Source organism: Gopherus evgoodei, chromosome 5 (assembly GCF_007399415.2).
Source record: "Gopherus evgoodei ecotype Sinaloan lineage chromosome 5, rGopEvg1_v1.p, whole genome shotgun sequence".
NCBI lineage: Eukaryota > Metazoa > Chordata > Testudines > Testudinidae > Gopherus > Gopherus evgoodei.
In genome coordinates, this window is record NC_044326.1 from 83,720,864 (window position 1) to 83,743,840 (window position 22,977).

General features: G+C 42.2%; 1 protein-coding gene across 1 annotated transcript in view; it reads right to left on the reverse strand.

Moving 5' to 3' along the window:
* The window catches only part of FHDC1 (FH2 domain containing 1), a 50,947-nt gene extending 33,468 nt beyond the window's left edge, over nucleotides 1–17,479 (reverse strand). The window contains 4 exon segments of the mRNA XM_030565385.1: nucleotides 407–468; nucleotides 10,059–10,271; nucleotides 10,273–10,684; nucleotides 17,347–17,479. Coding sequence (XP_030421245.1) covers nucleotides 407–468; nucleotides 10,059–10,271; nucleotides 10,273–10,539 — 542 coding nt within the window. The 5' untranslated portion in view covers nucleotides 10,540–10,684; nucleotides 17,347–17,479.
* Between the last annotated feature and the right edge of the window lie 5,498 nt (nucleotides 17,480–22,977).

Sequence of the window (22,977 nt, forward strand, 5' to 3'; positions counted from 1 at the left end):
TTTGTCACATAAAAAGAATGTGGCACTCTCACCTCATTCCATTCTTTCTTCATAAAGAGAGAAAGCCAAAAGAAGAGCATCTCACATAGAAAGCTATAAATTCTCATGTAATTCAATTACTGCATATGAAACTTCAGCTCAACTGGCAAGGCAACAATCAAGATTTAAGTAAAATTTTTGAGCTCATTAGCACACAAGATTTAAGTAAAATTGGCACTCAAACACGTTTTTGTTTAAACTACGAACTGAAGTTATTTGACAATTTTGTGCAGAACCTAAACTAAATTGAAAAAAAATTGCCTTTCCCATTCCATCATGTGTCTTCTTTATTTCCTAGAACACTTATTTGTGCAGCCATTTCACTTGAAGCTCAAGTTAATTAATTGTATGAAAAAGGAAATCTTACTTTTTGAATTGTTTGAGAAATATCCCAATATTCATACTTCTTTTTGAATCCAAAATGGAAATCTGAGAGAGAGAAAGCAAGAGACATGACTCCAGTAATACCTGTCTGAAAAATGTTAAAATACAGATACTCTTCCTTAAATTGCTATAAAAAGAATCATTATATGCAACTTTCTGTACAAAAGAGTTGTCACCAAAACACAAGTGAAATGAATGGCTAGATCTGGGTATCATTCATTAGTGAGCAGATAAGGAGTGATCTATTATTAAACTAGTCTTTAACAGGAAACAATGCAGCCCACCCACAATAGCCTTGGCTTGCGGAACAGATGTCCAAGTTTAGTGAAAACCACAGCATGTTAGTGAGAGAATTAAGACAAATTATAATTCACCATGTAACAAGCTAGATTTTTATCATAGAAATGTAGGGCCGAAAGGAACCTCAAAAGATCATCTAGTCCATCCGTGTGCTGAGGCAGAAACAAGTTAATAGCATCCCTGGCAAGTATATGTCTAACAGTTCTTAAAAAGTTTCAGTGATGGGGAGTCCACAATCTACCTTGATAACCTATTCCAATACTAAAAATGTAACCTACATCTCTCTTGCTGCAGGTTAAGCCAATTACTTCTTGTCCTACCTTCAGCGGACATGGAGAACAACTGATCCCTGTCCTCTTTCTGACAGCCCTTAGCATATCTGAAGTCATATCAGGTCACCACTCAATCTTCTTTTCTCAAGGCCTGTTCTACACTAGGATATCAGGTCTGTATAACTACATCATTCAGGGGTATGAAAAATCCACACCCCTGAGCAAAACAGTTAAACCGATCTAACCCCAGAGTAGACAGTGCTAAAAATTGATGGGAGAATTCTCCCGTTCATCCAGCTACCACCCCTCAGAGAGGTGGATTACTTACGCAGATGGGAGAAACTCTCTCATCAGCATAGATAAGGTCTTCCCTGAAGCACTACAGTGGTATAGCTGCACCGCTGCAGCATTTTAAGTGTAGATAAGCCCCAGGACTAAACACAGACAGGTTTTTTTTAAACCTTTCCTAAGTATGTCAGGTTTTCTAAACCTTTTATCATTTTTGTTGCTCTCCTTTGTACTCCTTCCAATTTGCCCACATCTTTCTTAAAGCACCCAAAACTGGACACAGTACTCCAGCACCAGGTAGAGTGGAATCAGCTATTTCAAACCATATCCATACATTAATGCCTCTCACTGGGACAGACTATAACAAAAGGTTTGAAGTTCCATGACCTCCAGAGACATACTAATGAACCATGCATTTCAAAGTATTTTTATTTCAGGGGTAACTTATTAAATACCATGACCACCATAGTATAAGAACCTAATTAAGAGTCAACACACAGTATTGATTTAATTCATATGAATGAACGTCATGCTGATTAAATCAGTGGCTCTCAAACTTTTTTTTTTAAACTGGTGACCCCTTTCACATAGCAAGCCTCTGAGTGTGACCCCCCCTCTTATAAATTAAAAACACTTTTTAATATATTTAACACCATTATAAATGCTGGAGGCAAAACAGGGTTTGGGGTGGAGATTGACAGCTCACGACTCCCCATGTAATAACCTTGCTACTCCCTGAGGGTTCCCAACCCCCAGTTTGAGAACCCCTGGATTAAATGGAAGGATTTTAAATAATTTAATCAATGTGACATCAGTATTAGATATAGATAATGCTCAAGTCTTCAGTTTATCTGAATGCAGTACCCCATGACATTAATTTGGTTTCAGCGGCTCTCTTAGTACGGATATGTTAGGATGGAAGACCAGTGAATTATGAAGCATATTTACCAAGGAATGCCGCTACTTAGCCAGCAATCACATGGTCACCAAAAGTTCTGGCAATACAAGATTGCCAATGGCTGACAGGCTGAACATCCAGCTGGATTATGTTAAGAACCTAGCTAGAGATCAATGTAATTCTGGAAACCAACCAAAAAAGAAGTATACTTTTTTTCTCCTCCTAAATTTTTAAAGTTCTTTCTAATCAAAAGAATGAGTCAGTTTTTTTAATACCAAAAATTTGTACGAAGTCCTAATAAAACACAGCTAGGAATCTGAAAAGTTAGCAATTATCTTAGTGAATGATATCACCTCATTTCATTAAAGTTGAAATTTTACCACTGCAAGTTTGGCGATAACAGCCATAAGAAACAGTCAGGAGATTTACAAGGACAGGGGAATTGTTTCATGTTAACATTGTCACCTGGCTGTCGCAAACAACTCCAAATACACACATGTACAGGACTAAAATGGCCTTACACTGTGTTTGACAGTTTCATAGATATCTTACACTCAGCAACAGTGCCGGGGTGGGGAGGGGTGGGGAGGGGGAGAATTAACATCATTTGCAATGGGAACATCAGGAAAAAGTACCAAATATGTGAAGTTCTGAGGCCAGCTGGTGAAAATAAAAATGCAGATGTAGTTAGTATGCTTCCAGCATACTCCTAGACAATACTGTATATCCAAGGCAATCTCATTTGCCAAATAACAAAAAAAGAAAAAAGTAGATTTGAATATTTTCCAGAACTTTGACACTCCCTCTCTTCTTGATTCAAAATTCATTACAAGTCTGAAAGAATATGATAGAGTTCATGTTTTTTTTTTAAAATTAGATTATTGCTAGCCTGAATTCCTACCAACCTAGCAAATATAAACAGTGGGGTACACCTCAGTCTCTCTCCTCTAATCATGGGAGCTAAAAGGCTCACATAGTTCAATAAGTGAAAGCCCCAGCACCTAGAACAGATTAAAACTAGCATTCCCCAGTGCATTATCAAATCTCCTTTCAAATGTTTCACTGAAGGTACCCCTCAATTACCTTTTAGATTGCAGTTCTATTCTCCAGTTGTTCTGCTCACTTCTAATCTAAATTTACCATTCTTTAAATACACTGCATCCTTTAACAGTCACATTCAGTTCTTACAGCTTGTTCAATAATTTGTTCAGATCTAAAATCCCTCTCTACATTTGTGTAAGCTATACAAGTTCTTAACCTTCTCAGACCTTACGTGCTACTCTTTGTATTCCTTTTAGTTGGAGTGTTTAACTGTGCACTATTCTGTACAGTTAAATAGACAGTATGCAGTGGGCCAAATCCTTGCTGTTAAGTCAATATAGCCTCAATGACTTCATGACACTACACAGATTTACATCAGAAAATCTGGCTCAGTGCATCAGGGAAATTGGTGAACCAACCTCATTGTTTTTATTCTTTCCCTTAAAGAGAACATATAATACTACTCTTTCGGTATCAGCACAATACAAAGTTACTGCTATGACCACAAGCTAGGTACAAAACCAAAATTAAACAAATCATCTGTAGTCAGATTTTCTTATAGGGCCTAGTATATTAGCTCTCATTGCTTTGAACATGATTTTACACTCACTGTTCAATTTTTCAGTTAAAACTTTTGACCAAGATTTTCATAAGTAACTTGTAATTTTGGGTACCTCACTATTTGTGTGTTCACCTTAAGACTCTTTAAAGGGGGCTTATTTTCTGAAAAATCCTTGTGCCTCAAATTGGGCACACACCACACAAAAATTGCTCTTCACTTTAAAACAATGGCCCTTAACTCTGTGTACATGGAGCTAATATAACTTCTATTTTTACATACATTTAATCACAATAAACCTTGTTCTGCATTCCTAACATCCATCCTTCTCTCTGTGGGAGTTTTCCTTTGGTTTTCTTCTTGCCCAAAGGCACAGAATAATAGGATCATAAAAATGCAAGGCTGGAAGAGACCTTGAGGGCAACCAGTCCAGCCCCCTGCACTTCAGCATCTTGGCATGCTTTCATATTAGGTTGCCTCTTGTTATTCCTCAAACATTACTTCAAGTTTTCTGGAGTCTGTCTTAATCTTCTCTGTGTCAGACCTCCAGTATTGGTATCATCTGCAAAGTCTGGTCAACACAACATATGCCAATTCCTCCACATCATTAATAAAGTAACTAAAATAATGCCTGTTCCAGTGCTGACCACTACTAACAACATTTGATACATCATTTCAACTGGAGAATTTTTTGTGGATTGTAACCCTCCCCTTCACCAAAGCAGATCTCACATGATTTCTAATTACCTTTTCTAGCCAAGTCTCAGGGATTCTTCTCTACCCTCATCTTCCTTGACCCTTTTGCCTCAAAAATTGCTCCTCAAAACTCATTTTGCTGGTGAAGCCCATTAACATTCACTCATCACCAGTATCAAGGCAAACCCCAAGAGAACATACAAGTGTCCACATCTTTCAAACATCCTCCAGCACTGTTTGTGATGCTTCCCAAGTATTTGACAGTTGCCACCTGCTCAATGTCCCATTTGAACAGGTTAATATGGAGTTCATCATAAACTGGAGCTGGAAGCTGCTTGATGGTAATGGCCAAGGACTTGATTTTATCCTGATTAATAAATGGACCAATGTGCACCGTTTCATGCCTGCCCAGCTATCAGCTGCAGTGATTCAACAAACTAAGCCAACAAGGCACTGTATGGGCATCTTTGAGATCTTGAAGCAAAATGGTGTTCAGCTCAGTGGCACCAACCACAACCTTTGCAAGCTTATCAACCAACCAATGCCAATACTGAACAACAATGGTGACAGAATAGAGCCTTGCCAAACTCCCGTAGCAACTGGAGCCATGCCACATATCTGCCACTGACCTAAACACAGATTTCTATCAGTGACAGTATCTTCCCTGGGATTCTGAGTCACTTCATCAGACCCCACAAATGTGTACAATACTCTAAATAGAAAGCCTGATGAAAATCTATAAAAGTGCTGGACACTGCTTATTAAATTCAGCCATCTTCTCAAAAAACTGTCTCAAAAGTAAAGATTGGGTGAAAAGTGGAACCACCAGGTTTAAAGCCACACTGAGTATCCCAGCCTTTGCCACGAAGCGCATAAGTGATTTAGGACATTAGCAAAAAAGTGAAGACTTTCCCTGGGACCAACAACAGCATAATCTCTCTACAGTTACTACACTTGGCCTTACTGCCTCTTTGAACAGAAGCAAGTACACCATCCTCCTTCTAACTGATGGGGAGATATTAGTTCACCAGATGGTCTGAAAAAGTCAATGCAGCTACATACAACAGTACCCACACCTCTTCTTCAGCAACTCAGGAGTGAGGTTACAAAACCCTGGTGCCTTCCCAGACATCAGCTTACAGACTGCAATCTGGATCTCTTCTTGGTTGAAAGAAGGCAGCTCTACTTCCTGCCCCCACTTCAAGCAGAAGAGAGACAGTAGGTGGCAGACAATTAAGGAGCATTTTGAAATGGTCTTCCAAATAATAAAACTGACCTTGTAGACTCTTGTTTCTGCTGCCATCCCAATTCTTTACCGAACAGGCTGATGCCACCTATCACCACAGACACTGCAAAGTTTAATAAAAGCTGCAGAAATCCTGCCTAGCGGCAGCCCGTACCACACTACCTACCTCAAATCAACCACTAGGATTCCTTATCTTTCCTTACACAATGACTTGATGACAGTCCAAAGTCAAACCCATTCAGACTTTGCTTTTGCGCTCAATAAATGTGTCTTTAAAGATACAAATTGTAGCCTCACTTTGTCCTGAACTCCAACTGCTGGAGTGTTTTCTCACTAAGCCACAGTTGACGTTAAAAGGGCTGAGGCTCCAGCACCAACCTGGCAGTGACCAGTACCAATGACTTGAAACAACACCATTCCTCACCAGATGACAAGGAGAGTTGTCAGCTTCAGTAGAAACATCCTCACAATGTGAACATACAGCTCTTGGCATCAATACCAGGTTTACAATGGTGCCAATGGACACACTGGAAAGGGACCCATTATGGACTCCTCTAACCTATCCACACGGCTGGGTCTGGCCCCTCATGCTGGGCAGTACAGTGCCCAGACCTTGCTGTGTGAGGGACTCCCAGCTAGCATGTCTCTCTCACCTGTAGAGGGCTCACTGCCCAGAAGCTGGGCTCCACCACTCAGGCTGGGCGGGGCTGATGGACATGGCCAGCTGGGCTCTTGAAGGTTGTGTCCCAGGTATCTGCCGCGCTCCGCAGTGCGGCTCCAAGCAGTCTCTGCTGCCCACCATGCATGAGGTCTGGCCCACCTCCCCAGGGCTGAACTACCTAGGACTGGTGCAGAGGCCAAGCCAGTCTCGGCCAGTGGGGGGCGGAGGACAGTGCGTGGAGCTCGGCCAGGCCCCGCCAGACAAGTGGGTCCTGATGGAGCTGGCTAGGGCAGGCCCTGTGCCCACTCTGGCCTGGCTGATTGCACCACTCTGGAGGGACCAAAGCAATCCCCACCCTAGGACTGGCCCTGGTTGTGCTACCAGCTCAGCCCAGCAGACAAGGTCACCTCCCCGCAGGGCCACTGAGTGCAACTAGGTGGCAGGGCGCAGGGGAGTGGGTCTCTAGGAGGTCTGGTGAGGGGCACTGGCAATGGAGGGTGGGAGAGATTTGTGTGTTTTGGGGCACTGGGTATGGGGGACACTGTGCAGTTGTGGTGTGGTGACTGTGGGGGGCGCTGGGCGAGGAGTGGTAGCATGCAGGGATCTCTGGACATAGGAGGTCTGGTGGGGTCCTGGGCATAGAGGTCTGTGGGGGCGCCTCCAGGCATAAAGGGTCAGGGGACACTAGGTGGGGAGACCATGTGGCATGACCTAGGCCCACCCCTGAGAGGAAGCAGCACTCTGGCAGCACAGGGTCAGGAGGGCCCGTGTGTCTGGCAGCTGCCAGTTTGTAAACAGGGCCCTCACACTGGGCTGGGTGGAAAGGGGCTGCCCCCGCCGCACTGTGCCCCATTGCTCCCATCCAGCCCCTTGCTCTGGGAACTGACACCTCCACCCTCTTCACCATATCCCATTGCCACAAATATGTTTAGCATGGGCCCACAAAAGGTTTATTCTGCCCTACTTGGCATCCACACCAATAAAAAGGCTATCATTCATCCATCATATTTAAAAAAATAAAGCCCCACACGATTCTCCGCCTATTTGGAATATAAACACCCAAAAAACAGATTTCATCTTGTATCATGGACAGAGCTAAGTTTTTTTTTTGCACTAAATAATACTGTATTCTTACAATATTTTATTTATATAGGACCTGCAACTCCCATTAATGTTAAAAAGAGCTGTAAGTCCTCAGCATCTCAGGGGAGATGCGAGAAGATTAGGGTGACCAGATGTCCCGATTTTACAGGGACAGTCCTGATTCTTAGGTCTTTTTCTTATATTGGCTCCTACTACCCCCCACCCCCTTTCCCGATTTTTTACATTTGCTGTCTGGTCACCCTAGAGAAGATCAAAAAAATACTCCAAACACCACATAAGCAGCTACATACCCACCTCTAAGCCAAAACGATTCCAATAATGCCTCCATTGTTCTCATCTCAAAGAAAATCTCACATACCAACACTTCGCTCAATTGGAATATCTCCTAGGGGCATCATGTTTGTTATTATATTAATGAAAGCTACAAAGTTTTGGTAGATATTTGAGAAATGTTATCTGATGCTCGTTATTCCATCATTCATGATACTTAATAAGCAGAGATTCATTATTCCACTCTTTGCTTGATGTAAAAATTACTCATGGAAGTCTTTAAAGAGCAGCACTATATTTGCTTTATTTATTTTTTTTTTTAAATCATTTGGCCCTCCCACCTGTTCACAATGAAGTAACCAGATCTCTAATGTTTGTCTATTTCCTTAGTGTTTATAAGGAATGAGTTTCCTTTTTCTAATATCTGCACATTTGTTTGGTTAAACTTTATTTTGACACCCCTTTTCAAGAGTACTGAAGTTACAAACGTATGATGTTTTAAATCAGTTCCAACACCTTTTTATTTTCTCATTAAAGTTGGGTACAAAGCAGTTACATTTACAGCAGTCTCTCTTATTTGGTGCTTGAATTAATATTGGTTCCATTCTTTGGCCTTTTATGCATATTTAACATTTCCTCTCTGTAAATTCCCTTTGCCTACCAGTACTTACATTTGCATTTTTACTTCCAGTTTTGCAAATATTTAATAGAAACACTTCCAAGCTTTTTAATCCAAACAACATAGGTTGTTTGCAAGAGTTTAAAAAAAAAAAAAAAAGATAGAAATACTGAGTGGATCATTGAAAAGTGTTTGACTCTAACGATTCCCTTAGAGTTGAAATAAATGCTTTGCTCTTGCTCACCCCACATGACCCCCAAACCAGATTTCCTGTTGCACCAGAGAATGAAACTAGTTTATTGCTATTGCCCAATATTAAGAAGGTGAACTTGATACATAAATGGGGAGCAACTTAAACTAGATCTAAAATTAGTAAGAGATGCAGTGAACAAGTCTACACTACTGTGCTATATCGGTACACCTGTGCCACTGTAGCACATCTGGTGAAGACATGCTGTGCCAACAGGACAGTGCTCTCCCATCAGCATAACTGCTCCACCTCCATGAGAGGCGGAAACTATGTTGGCAAGAAAGTGTCTCCTCTTGACATAAAGCAGCGTCCACTTCGCGCTAAGTCGATGTAATTTACATCTCTCAGAGGGGTGTCATTTTCACATCCCGAGCTACGTAAGTTACATCGACGTAGGTGGTAGCGTAGACCAGCCCTAAGAAAAACATTTGCTGTTTCACTCACATACTTATGTGTTCTCCCCTACATTATCTCCAAACAGTCACATTAAGAACAAAGTTTTGTCTCTTTACAGGGCCGTCCTTACCCATATGCAAAGTATGTAGCTGCGCAGGGCACTGGGAAATTTGGGGCACCACATTTCCTGATGCCCTGCGCAGCTGTGTGCTGCTCCAGCCCCTGCCCCACCTCTTCCTTATGCCCCCCGCCCCTGCTCCACCCCCACAGCAGGGCCAGGCCTGCACTCACCAAGGGTAGGAAGTGCAGCGACCCGGCCCCAGCGCCGCTGGTGAGTGCTGGGGGGCAATTCCCCCTTGCCCCCCAAGCCAGCCTTCCTCCCCCATCCGCAGAGGCCTGGCTCCCCCCACCCCCACATCCCGTGCGGGGGGGAGGGCTGCATAGGACCTCAGAATAGCTAGGGACAGCCCTGTCCTTTTACATTTGTGTTAGGATGATTCTTTTATCCTCCTTCAAGATACATCATCATTTACTTTTGCCCCTCAGAACTACTACTAATGATCCCTTTAACAACTCCTTGAAGTCTGTGCTTTCAAAAGTAGCAACTGAAGAGGAAGACAATGACATGGTGCAGTTATGCACATAAAATAATGCGTGTAAATTACTGTATTTGTACTCTTCATGTACGCCATGCCCAGGAATGAAGACTTATCAAGGGCTAGCCAGACAGAATCTACAGTAATCACTGGAGACACATTATTTCTTCCTCAAATATAATATTTTTTGCCAGTGATCAAATTAAGGGACTTTATGGAGATAATTTATAACAACAGAGCCAGCCTTTCACAAACAAGTACCTTTAAAGAAAAGCATAAATCTAACAGTTTATGCTCTGCAAGTTTGGGGGTAAAGTGATAAGAAAACATATGGTGAATGGCAGTTGGTCAGATTTCACACTAGTTTCTAAAGACATTACAGTGAATGAGAGATAGAGAGAAAAACACAACAATGTAGGGCCTACTTCTGAATTCTTACCTCTTCTTTAGTATCTTTAAATGATGATTTTGAAGTTCGCCTTCTGAGCCCCTGAGGGTTGGTTTCCTCTTGCTGCCCAAAAAGCTCCTCAATTGTTTTTGTGTCAATCTGAAACTGCTGCCGTCTTGCAGCAATAGTCCAGATATTTGTTTTACCGCGGACTTGCTCTTCAGGAATTGTTTTCCAGAAGAAACTCCGCATCCGTTTTTTTTTTGCTGTGGGGGCCATGCTCATTTATAAGCTGTGGCGGAGCAGGTGGGCTTGGTCCTGGAGGAGGAGGAGGTGGTGGTGGCGGTGGCACCCCAGGTGGTGGAGGTGTAAAACCAGCACCTGTGACTGAACATGGTGGAGGCAATGGCGGTGCTGGAGGCGGCGGCGGCACTTGTTCTGTTGTTGTATCTTCAACCATTAATCCGGTTGCAACTGAAATAGCCCCATTTTCTTTATCATTGACCAAGGAGAGACAATTCATAACATGCATTTTAGTCTCTCCTATGAGGAGAGACTTACTTCCCTGGGTCTCCTTGAAACATTGAGCAATGCAGTACCAATTTGTGTCAGACACTTTCAAACTCTGATCTGATAGCAGTGAAAACAGTGCAGGAGCCCTGAATCATCTTCACAACCTACAACAAAAAACACAATAGTGAAATTCAGATCAAAGAGACTGGATTTTTCCCTGGTACAAGTAGCAGTGTATTAGTGGGAAATATACAAAATTAAATGTAAAACAATTAGTCGTTTTAAGTTTTAATCTAGATGGGAGATTTTCTGAAAAAAACGAAGTTCTCTAGGGCCTAATTCTGTAAAATTTATGTACATCCACAATAAAATGTCAGCTAATTATAGGGAATTACATTTAAATAAAATTATAAACTTTAAAATTTAAAGCTTTGGAGTGCCTCTGGGGAGACCAGAGGTTACTGAAGTATCTATTCTGGATTCAATATAATTTTTAAAGAAACAATATTTATCTCAAGCCATTTCAACAAACGGAACAAATTCCAACTATTCATTTCAGACTTAAAATACCATTATACAGATTTAAATATACAGAGTTAGAATGTACTTATATATTGGCAAAAGCTTTGCTTGAAGCTTTTTAAATGGCTTCCCCTTCATCAGTGAATTAAGACAATGAATGATCCCAGATTGTTCAACTATGTAACATATGGCTTTTTTGCCCTAATATTTTTCATGCAGTTTTCATGAATAAAGTGTACAGAGTCCCCAAACCCTGGATTCTTAATAAAACTTTGCAATACTTATCGTTACTGACCATAAACATGCATCTTCAAAAAGCCTAGCATCTACATTTTGTCATTGTCATTAATTGTCACGTTACAATACATTTAACTAAATGTACACAATAGAAGAGACTGCCGTTTTATTAGGATGTGTCTCTATAATTCACTCAGGTATCTAGATTACTGTAGCTACCTCAATAAGCACATCTCACTACAGATAGATTAAAAAAAAGGGAGGGGGAAATATAAATTGGAATCATAAATTACATAGCCTAAGCTCTATGCACGTGGAAACCTGCAAATATTTACTTAAGAAAACTTGTATGTCTAGATGAGATAATCTGGTAGCTCAACAGGAGTTTTCAAAGAAAACTGCATTTTTTTTTTATGTTGCCACTGTGGCGGAGCAGATGCTGATGTCAGTGGCAGCAATTTTAAAGCTAGTTAGTTTTAGTCTTTTTTTTTTTTTTAAGGCTCAATTTAAAAGTTTGTCAGGTCACTCATATTAATGAATAGATTTACACTTTTTAGATATTTTCCCTGAGAACACATCAAACTAAAAAGTTTCAAAAACAAGGCCCAACTAAGAATGCTATTGTTTAATCTCATTATTTGTTTACTGGAGGATGTGATTAAACAGCATTGTAATCAGAGATAGATTCTACCAAATTGAGTGGTATTGCACAGGCAAGTTAAATAGAGACTGAAGGAGGAGTACCAGGCAAAGAATGGCAATAGGAAATCTAATGAAGAAGTTACAGCAATGCATTTGGGCAAGACTACTACTAAACAAAAGTTTGTTGATTAATTAGCCTTATCTACTTGGCATTATTCCTCCCAATTGACAGAACGTATACAAAAAATACTGGTGGGGTCGGAGAGGAAAATGAGACACCTTCACCGCTGCCAGATATGAACCATTATAGCATACATGGACAGAGAGAGAAAAAAATTACAGAGACAAGCCATGGGGCAGATCTTCTGCTGATGTAACTTGACATAGCTCCAGTGGCTTCAGTAGAAAGTGATAAGACATCAGTCAATTTCACCTGTGCTCTTCAGAATCTTGTGGGCAGCAGCCAACCAGATATTTATTTCAAATTCACTAGTCATATTCATTTCACTCTCGAGTAGTGAAAGTATTCGTGAGTGTGGGGAACCCAGAAAATACAGGCTCTGAAGCGTTAAGGAGGATACTTTGATGGAGGAAGGAAAAGAAAGAAAAAAGGATGTGAGAAAGTGGTGCTTCAAGTTTAAGTCAGCTATCTTCTATATGGACTAATAAAATGAATACATCAAGGTTTGTCTTGACTCTCAGAGTGTTGCACAAGAAGTGAAAGTTTCTAATAAATTCAGATGCATTAGGAAGAACTGGATCAAATCCTAATCAAACAGTACAGGATATGTTGATTCAACAATGTCTCAATGTTAAACAACCCAAGAGTAGAACTTCAGATACATTAAAGAAGTGGTTCTCAATCTTTCCAGACTACTTCTAGCAACTTCTAGCTGTTGAGTAAAGCCTTTAGATTTCTTAAAACTTGAGATATTTGTATATATTACTTATATTTAAGCTAACTTTAATTTTTGGATAAGCATAATGATGTAGAAAACTGAATATCTATTATGAATTCATTAACAGCTCAAAACAGTTTTGGACATTGGAACCTGTTCCATTGAGACAGGAAATGTTGGCAAAAACAGAGCAAAGACTGACGTATCTGAACACTGCCATGGGGCTTTTAACTTCCTTTTAGAGCACTACTATAAGTCAGAAAGAAGGCACTGACTTTAATATTTCACTAACAGGAAACAAATAGATTGCACTATTAAGTAGCACTAAATTTCATCATTGGGCAAAGCCCTTGAATACACAGCTTTCTATCCCAAAGTAGAATTCTATCAGAAGCACTACATCGCCCCCAAACATTTTGGTCATTTCTAGAGATGGGACCTATGCTAGAGGCCATAGAGAAACACCTCCACATCCCAGCTTTGGAAGGGTTTGAGTTTTGTATCCAAATGTTGAGGCTTGTACCCTATTCTAATCAGCTGAATAGTTATACATAATCCCAAATGAAGCCTCTTATTCCCCAGACTGGCAGGAGTGTTGCAACAGCTGTTACACTCTTTACAGATGAGTCTAGGAGATGGATGGTCCAAAAAGGAAGTGAATCATACATTCTATTGCCTTTCCTTGGGGGAATTAACAGGGAACAAAAGCATCTCCTCTCCACTTCTGTAAAATTAAGCCCATAAGTAGAAGAGGGGGAAAATCCTAGGAAGTCATGGTAAACCTAATAGCTTTGGATGATGGCAATAGCAACAAACTTAATTTTTTCCCATAACCAGGATGGAGGGGAAAAAAAGTCTGGAATGAATGTGTGAAAGGAAAACTACAAAAAACACACAAGCATTCAGCTATTGTTTTCCCACAGATAAGCACAGTCAAGTAGAAGAGGTCACCTGCTCTTAACAGTACCCTAGTTACTAGGCTGAGATACAGAGGAATGTCAAAATTCCTCTCTCAAAGAATCAGTTTGTGGATGCACCATAATACTAGCCACTAATGTGGGTGGGGGAAGAGAAACTAGCAGACTGGAACAGTGTCTGCACAGCTTATTGATAGCAGCAGGTGTTCCCTAGCCCCTGTAGAAAGTAGAGAGAGGGATGACAGCAATTCCCACTCATAACTAGGGGGCAATTCCCACTCCTAAAATACATTAGGAGCAGGATAGTGTCCTAAACACTTAATTTGATAAAAGTGAACTGGAGTTGAAATTTTAGAAGGAAGGATAGAAAGGGAGAAGACGTGAGATCAACACTTAAAAAGACTTCCAAGATTATAATCTGCATCTTTGCACATTTCTTACATCCAAATCAGTCTGAGCAGCAAAAAAACAGTTTTAAACTGATGCCTTTAGTACGTTTAAGAATGTTCAAATTGAAACTGCTGTACACATATTGAGTAATATCAGGTCTGTAGATCATACTTTTCAAAGGAAAAGGAACACAATATTTTAATTCAATGGAGCATTTTATTTTTTGTCTCACTCATAATTTTATTGTACAGAATTTCACCTATAACCATTCTTCAAAGATGGAGAGCAATAAGGAGCTTTTCCCCAGTTCAGAAGACAAGCACTCCAAAAAATGTTGTTTCCTCAACCACAGTAACTGCCATTTGAAAGAGACACAAAATATTGTATTTGCATACACAAATTAACAAGGGAAATGTTCAGCATACAAAGTAATTTTTAGAATTCATATCTGTCCCTCTAGTCCATACCTCCTGTTCTCTACCAAATATATTGTTCTGTAAGATATCTCCCAAACTCACATTGAAACAGCACTGCCTTTGAATGCTCACACACCACAATCCTCACCACAGTACTAAGATGTCTGGATCTCAACAATAGCTATACAAAGAAGTAAATGGAGCAACTAGTTGCTAACCACAGTTACAGCAACAGAAAACACTGGGCATGTATAGCTAGAAATCTAATCTGTCAAAATGTGGGTTGTAAATGAAGAAACACTCATATTAAATCACAACAACTTAAAAGATGACCACTGAACACATCCTGAGAAAATTCTCATATGAAACATATCCCTTAAAAGTATAACTGAAAAAAACAAAGCCACTTTTAGTTCAGTGCACAAGTCAAACAGACTATGAAGACTAGTGACTGTGTGGCCGGCGGCCACTGGACAATATAAAGACATTTTAGTTTTAAACATTAGCCTTTTGATTCCAAGGATACTTTTAGACAATGGTAAAAGAGGAGTGTCAATATCTGATTTTTGATTGGGAAAAATAAGCCAAAAAGGTTTGTCCTCTATGCAGATAAAAAGGCAAATGCATGTGTGTACACACAGAGCTGACTTAAGAGGACCACCCAAGGGGCAATAAAAAATGGGTTACTTACAGGTTGGTGTTTAACTGAAGGTCGAACTACGTGGTCCTGGAAACCTCGGGACACTTCAGAAGAGTTGATTAAATATGAAGTTTGACTTTAGAGGTAGGCTGTTTGCCCGGCTAGATTGTCGTGCGCACACACTCATACGGGAAATAGCACGGACTTGATTCAGCTAATTACAGCGAAGCCAGCAAGTGTATCCCGTCGGGTGATTCCGCCTCCCCCTCCCTGCTCAGCTGCAGCCCAGAGAGAAAAGGGTCAACCCCCCTTCCTTACCTCATTCTCCCAGCCCCTGCTGGATGCTCTGGGCGGATCCTGGGAGGCAATTAAAGAAACCCTACTGAGAGGCCACGTTTGCTGAGTGTGTTCAGTCCCGGAGCTAGGGTGAGGTGGTGCGGTTGCGGCGCAGAAAGACGCGTCCCCTCCTCCCCCCCGGGAGATGCTGCCTGCGCTCCCCTGCGCAACACGAGCTGCAGCTGGAAGAAAACCCGGCAGCCAGCAGCTGCGTCCTTCCCCACACCAGCGAGCGCCCTCTCCTCGCACCCCCCCCAGCTCCTGCCCCGCTCCGGGCACTACCCCTCGCCTTGCTCTCGCAGCCCCCTTCCCACCAGCGGGAGCTGGGGCAGCTCTGCGCTCGCCCACTGCGTGCGCAAGTAGCGAGGCGCCTTGGGCCGGGTGCAGCACGGCCACGGCCACCTCCCCCTCTTCCCGCACGGCCCGCGGCTGCACCTGGCGGGGGCCGGGAAGCCCCGCCGTGTCTATGCCAGGCCCTCCCTATTGTTTCTCCATTCCGCCCAGAGGCGACAGGGGGCGCTGCAAGCTGGGGTCCCCGGCTCCTCGGGGCGCCCTGCGCGGCCAGGGCGGGGCTGTCTCTCCATGCCCTAAGCTGACCCAAGTCCCCAGAGCCCCCGCCGCAGCAGCAGGGATTCCCCCACCCACCGCTTCTCTCCCTCGTAGGCTCGCGCAATGCACTGGCCCCTGGGCTGCCACTCAGCCCGTCCCATCATCCCCCTCCCATGTCCCATTACTCCGGGGAGGAGAAAGCCTCGCAACCATGGCTGCGGCTCAGTGGACAACAGTATTTCCAGCATCAATCACGGAGGGGGGCGTGAAGAGAAACACACCCGTGTGAAAGCTGGAACAGCTCATGACGCAACCGGGGCCCATCAATATGTGTCTTGTTCTGCAGCTGAGGGGGAAGGGCTGTACCCGCCGCCCATCTCTTCAACTTCAGGGGACTCACGGTGGCGCACAATTGCAGATGAAGCCCCGGCGACCAAGATCACTCCCCACAATGCAAGGATGCAGCATGGACCTCTGTTTACTTTTAATGTCCTTTCCCCCTCTGAAGTGGAAGATACTGAATAGGGAGTTTAAGTTAAGCTAGCAGTAAATATACGATCCTGTGGAAGGAGCCTGGCTGCGCAGAGAAAAACAGCATTTCAGCCTCCAGTAAAGTCACAGTGACACAGGTGCTGGAACTAGGGGTGCTGCAGCACTCCTGCGCTTGAAGTGGTTTCCATCATATACAGGCTTTACAGTTTGGTTCAATGGCTCTCAGCACCTCCACTGTACAAATTGTTCAGGTACCCTGCACAGAGGTGCAAAGATTTGATTTTTTTTTAATGGTGGGGCCTTTGAAAAAGAGATTGTTCCTCTTCTTTCCAGAGAGCAAAATCGATTTTAATTTGCAGTAGAAGGAAAGTGGATTTTTATGGCTGTGTTACTGCTTTTTTTAATTCTGTGGGAAGAGACGCAAGGTCTCACTGCGCCCGAACCCAACCCCTCCACTTCATCACCAGGCGCGAGCCCTCCCAGGGAAGCCCCAGCAGCTCAGGTCCGGCTGCTCTGGTTTCTGAGCTAACGCACAGACCGGCCGGAATGCTGGGCAAAGCCGCAGCGAAAGAAATGAAGAATTCGGTCCCAACCTGGCTCAGCAAAAGCACGGAAGAGAAGGCGGCACGCGTGACAACTCTATAACGCAGCCGTCCCGGTGCCCCCTTGTGTCAGTGCCCCAGTAGTCGGGAATTGCCATGTAAACAACATCCATGTCCACTCACGCAGGCTTCACTCGCGCTATTCACATGTCACAACCTTGCTCTCGTTTTCAGGGCCACTTACCTTTTCTGTCTCCAGTTGCTCGGATCCCCCCGGAGGCCCCTTTCCTCAGGGGCGGCCTGAATGCGCACTGCCTCTTCTCTCTCACTCCCCACTGCCTTGGTCTGTCGCTGGGCTCTTCCCCGGGAATCCAGGATAATGCCACCACCTCCGCCCATCTCACTGCAGCCGGGACCAGGCAGCAGGAAGGAGGAGGTAACACGCAAGCGCAGCACGAGGCGGGGCTGCCTCAGGTGACAATGCTACCTTAGTCTCTCCAAGCACGTAGCAAAGGGCAATAAAGCTGGGTGGCTTAATTTTCTCTCCACTGCCTGGGCAACATGAGGATCCCTCTGAAGTCCGTGGTGAAACTCTCCTTTGACTTCAGTAGTACAGCATTAGGCTCACGCTTTGTACTTGCACCTGTAGTTCTTCTAGCCTAGGAGCTATTGCTTTGGACAGAAGGACAGGAACTAATAATGATACAAAGGTTGTGGCTTGGGCTGCACCCATGTCATTTACAGGGAAAGGACTCACACACTGAGACCCCTATCCTGCAAACACCTATGTACCCGCTTATGTTCAGGTACCCAAATAGTCTGGTGCCTAATTAAACAAGTGTGTAAATGTCTGCTGGATGGCGTGGCCAGTGTATTGAAACTATTCACAGAATGAAGAAAAAGATGGGACCGCTTTGGTTCTGTTCGGAAAGGACAGCCCCTGGGATTTTTGTTTATGGGCTTGGGGTTTTGTTTTTTCTTTTAAATTAAACTTGTATCATTTTCCCACTCAGAAAAACTTCTCCATGTCTACCGATTTCCATGGAGTTAAAAGATGTCTTCTTTTTCTCCATAAACGTTCCTCTCTGCAAAATTCAAATATCTGTAGATATAGCAGTGTGAAGGGGAGTAGTGTTTAAGAAAACTGGCATGGCAAAAAGATTAAACCAACTATTGAAACATTTTAAATTCAGTGTTATACGTTATTTCTTTTAGAGAGGCTTAGAAACATCTAAATTTTCCAATAAATGATCACGAAGAACTGTTGGTCATTCACTTGAGATAAAATAATACAATGTATTACAAATAGTGGGAAATAAATGGGTTGTGTCTTTGGATATCTAATTGGTAATTTTGAATAATGATACGGGTCCTAATACTACAAAAATAATGCACCATCTTAACTTTATGTAGTTAGAGTAATGGCATAATCCAATAAGGTCAATGGTACTATGCATAATATATACAATTAAACACTTTCATCTTTGTAGAACTGGGGCATTTGTCTAAATAAATTCCTCTGTGGCAGCATGTGACAGCATCATCTGTACTGCCTCAAGTGCAGTACTGGCTACTGATCTATCCACCTTGATCCCTGTCATAGCTCTTTAAGAACTAAATGGTCTATTGCAGATACAACAACCTGCATAGAGAAGGGGCAAGGCTCCTCCTCCCTCACCCAACTGGGGATAAGCTGGGAGAAGGGGACAAGCATAAATGCTGCCTCCTCCCACATAACAGGGCAGTTTCCAGCTTGCATCCACCGAAGGGAATAACAAGCTTCCTATAGGGCCCTGAGTGAGCAGGGAGTAGATATCAGTAGGAGGAAACCGCAAAACCCTCTGAACTTGAGGACTAAGTGGGGGCCAGTTGAGGGAAACAAAGTGCAGCCCAGCTCCAGGAGGAGAGGTGGGGGGTCCTGCTATAAGGAGGAGACTGAGAGGTAATCCTAAAGTAATAGTTGTTTGAACTACCCAGCTCCCCCAAGGACTGAGGACTCCCACCATAAGGAGAGACATAAAGACACATAAAATACGTGAGGGGACTGGGAAGGGAACCTAAAGGGCAGGCTTCAGAGGAACTCTCAAAACTAGAGGCATCTTTTATTTATTCGGGACTCTTTGTTCTGCCCCCCTTTGTATGAGATTTTGTAGTAAACAAGCCCTGAGGAGAGTATGATTGAGTCAAGGGTTATGAGTGCCTGACCTGGAGTTACTGGCTTCCTGAGAAGGGAAACCGAGACAAGGAGTTCATACAGTGCAGCACTAACTCAGCAGGGGGTGCTACAGGGCAGGCTTGCCCTAAAACAAAACTATTTCCCATTTGATCACATATGGGAATCACTTACCACACTTTATCAGAGGAAAGTGTATCATGGGAGAAAATCTGTGCAGGAGGATTAATCTTTTGTTAAATGCTGTTGCCAACATTGATGTCATTGTAACTATTTATATAGAAACAAGGTAAAAGCCTTCTCTAAACACACTCAACATAGCCCTTAGAAAGTAGTCTGTTTCTGGAGATGAAGCCTTTACAGACTCCATTCTTGCTCCCAGATAAGCATCACCCTTTCCCTTCCCATCTCATTCCCTCCTCCCCAATGAGTCAAAACCCAGGATCTCAATGACATCAGAAAGGGGGTAGGCAAAACAGGCATGTAAATACATTCTCAGAACCAGTTATTAGAAGCAGACTAAGTTCAAGCTGTACCTTATTGGGTTAGGAGGAATTTCCACAATCCCAACCTTTGAAAAACACTCCAAGAGTTTATCTGCCTGGGGAAATTTACAGGGCAGGGAGCAGGTGTACACATACACACTATTATAATCCGTATGGACATTCTTATGCTGGAATAAATGTCTATTAAGGGAGTCATACTGGTAAATTTCCCTTTGTAGACAAGCCCTAAAGTGCTACTCATGATTTTAAAAGGACTTTAGCACAATTTAAAATACATTAGAAATTGTCTGGGTTTATCTGCTACAATACTCAACTAATCTTACTATTGTGCTTCCCTACTTGCTGCCATTTGAAAGCTGTAAAAAAAGAGGAAAAAATAGGTCCCACACTTTTTATACCCATTAAAATACACTGACTAGAAGACAGTTGTTATTTTTCAACCCTGTCTCTCCAAAACAAATTTACAAAATAAGGCTCTGATCTTGCAAACACTCATGTCCATGAATAACTTTTTGCTCACATCTGTATCCTACTGAGTAAAACTGGCATTATGGCTCAGGGCCCCATTGTGTTAGTCATTGTAAAAACAAAGAGTAAGAATCTCTGCCCCAAAGAGATCATCATCTAAATACATAAATCAAAGGATGGGGAGGAAAATGATACAATAAATAGTTACTTGTTGCTGAAAATTGGCTCTGCACCAATATTCATAGCTAGTTTTGCCTACCTGCTTCCAAATGTCACTGGCCTCTGTGGGGTGGGGGAGCCTTGGTATTGAGTTCAATGAGTACACTGGCGTTTGTGAAGCTACTCATGTGTATAAGTGTTTGCAGGATTGGGACTTAAGACAAACCACAGTGCACATTTTCAGTTGGCATAAATACATGCAGTTCCACTGCTTTCAGTGGAGTTCTACCCATCTATCCCATCAGAGAATTCGGGCCAGTATTTTCTGAATACCATTTTTCCCTTTCCTGGTAAAAAAATATTCAGTATTTTTAAAAATGAAAGTACTGATCAGTTCTTGAGATTTTTTTTAATTTCAGACATAGTAATTTTTTTTTTGGGAGGGGGGGGAATACAGGAATTTGCATTCTTGCTCTAGAAAGTTTAGTTTAAATAAATAATGATATCCTTAGATAAAGAAAGGAGTTCTCTGCTAATTTAACAATAAAAAACATATCACAGTATTTTTTATTCTTAAAACTATACTAGCTGCCCTCTTAGCTTCTTGAAAATGCAAATAACAAAATAGTATAAATCCATCAGATGAAAATCTTAATTATATAATATTATATAAATCAGATAAACTATTTTGTTTTTCATTCTGAGGTAGCCAAGAGAGCAAGCAGTAATTTTAAAATCAGAGACACTATGAAATATGTATGGTCCATCCATACAGAAACAAACTGTTCAATTATAATTATAGTAAAAATGTGTTACATCATTTCTAGCTCGTGTTGGTGATTTCCCAATATTTTTATTTTCCAAAGTTTGTAAAAGATGTTCTTTTGACTAATAATCAGATATAATTAATTTACAATCTTAGCAATTGTGTTTCTAAAACCCCTGCTGCATTTTAACATTAAAAATTGAAGATGAGAGATTTTAAAGTAGGGGTGGGATCTGTGAAGGAGTTTAGGGGTTTCAACACTAAGCCTTATGGTGCCTAACATCTAGGCACCTAGAAAAATCACAGGAACAATACTAGAATCCAATAAGCCAAGTGAGGCTTTTTGACTCCCTATACAATTAATGGAGAGAGAGACAGGCACATAAGACTGTAATCCATGAAAGCCAGCACAGTTGGTAGGGAACCACCTAAATTAGCCAATGGGAGATGCCGACAACAATGCTGTGGGCAAAGTCTTGCCTCTTGGAGATAGGCACCTATCTCTGCTTAGCCATCCATGAATGGAAACCAGCTGCCTGAAGTCAGACAGTTTAGGCATATAACTCATTTCTTGCAGGAATGACTAACATGCCTGCCTTGCTTCACACGTAATGTTAAGAGGTGAAGAAGATGGTAGCAGCAACCAACATATAACATATAACATATAACATAGCCCAGTTATTAGTGGGATGCAGGAGACCTGGGCTCAATTCATCCTTCTCTACCAGAGGGAGAGAAAGGATTTAAAGAGGGGTCTCCCATTTCACAACCATCTACCCACTCAGCTATGGGATATTCTGATATTGTAATAGTTGGGGACTACAAATTTACCCTAATTGTGAGATCAACTGTAAAAAGTATGTGTAAGTTCATAAGATGTCACAATACCCTATAACGCTGAAAGGAAAAGTTGTAAAAGGGAGACTGAATTAGTCCAGCAAAAAGTTCTGATATAATTCAAAGACAGTTATGATCATGTTTGGTAATCAAAACAAGCATGGAACCAGAAATCAGTGAAACAGAACTGGTGTGTCAGGAACTAGACCTAATTGGTGGACAAAATACTGGGAGGATGGACTCACCCATCACTCGCTTTTGGGGTCTTTAAAGAAATAGACTGTGGGAAGAAAAATTGGCTACAGGAGAAATCTTCACTGCCATGGCTACCACCCCCACCATCTCCTGGAACCCTGGGCCTTCACCATCCTGAGGGATGCCCTGACCAGACTGGGCTAGAGAGAGGGACCCAGCTGATATTGCCACCTTTACTAGCTCCAGCTGAATCCCAAACACCATCAGGGATATTGGACTTCAGTGAAAACAACAGCTCCATCCATTTCAGTTAATTTCTTCTCTTTCCCCACAAAAAGACAGTTATTGCCATCTTTGATACGATCTAAAGGACAGTCAAAGAAGGCAGGTGTGGGAAGTTTCTTTTAAGAACTCTCTCCAGCGAAGGGAAAGAACAGATGTTGTTACAATGAAAGCCTTCCTTAATACTGTACATTTCAAATGCTCTAATTATTTTTCCTTCATCTTCAATAAAAGGCTAAAAAAATGTTTAATGGTGTGTTTGCAGTGAAACCAAGCAGACTGAGGTCTCTGTATATCAAACCTCAAACCTTGTGTAAAACTGTTTAATGTTGAAAAATGATTGGGTTATGTTAATACCTTTAGCCTAGATATTCCATTTAAATTAATACCACAGGACTTCCTCAGTCTCTCCTGTTGAAGTTGTTCCATTGTGGGTAAATATGAAAGTGGGCCTGGATGCAGGGTCTCCCACCTCCCTGGTGGGTGCTC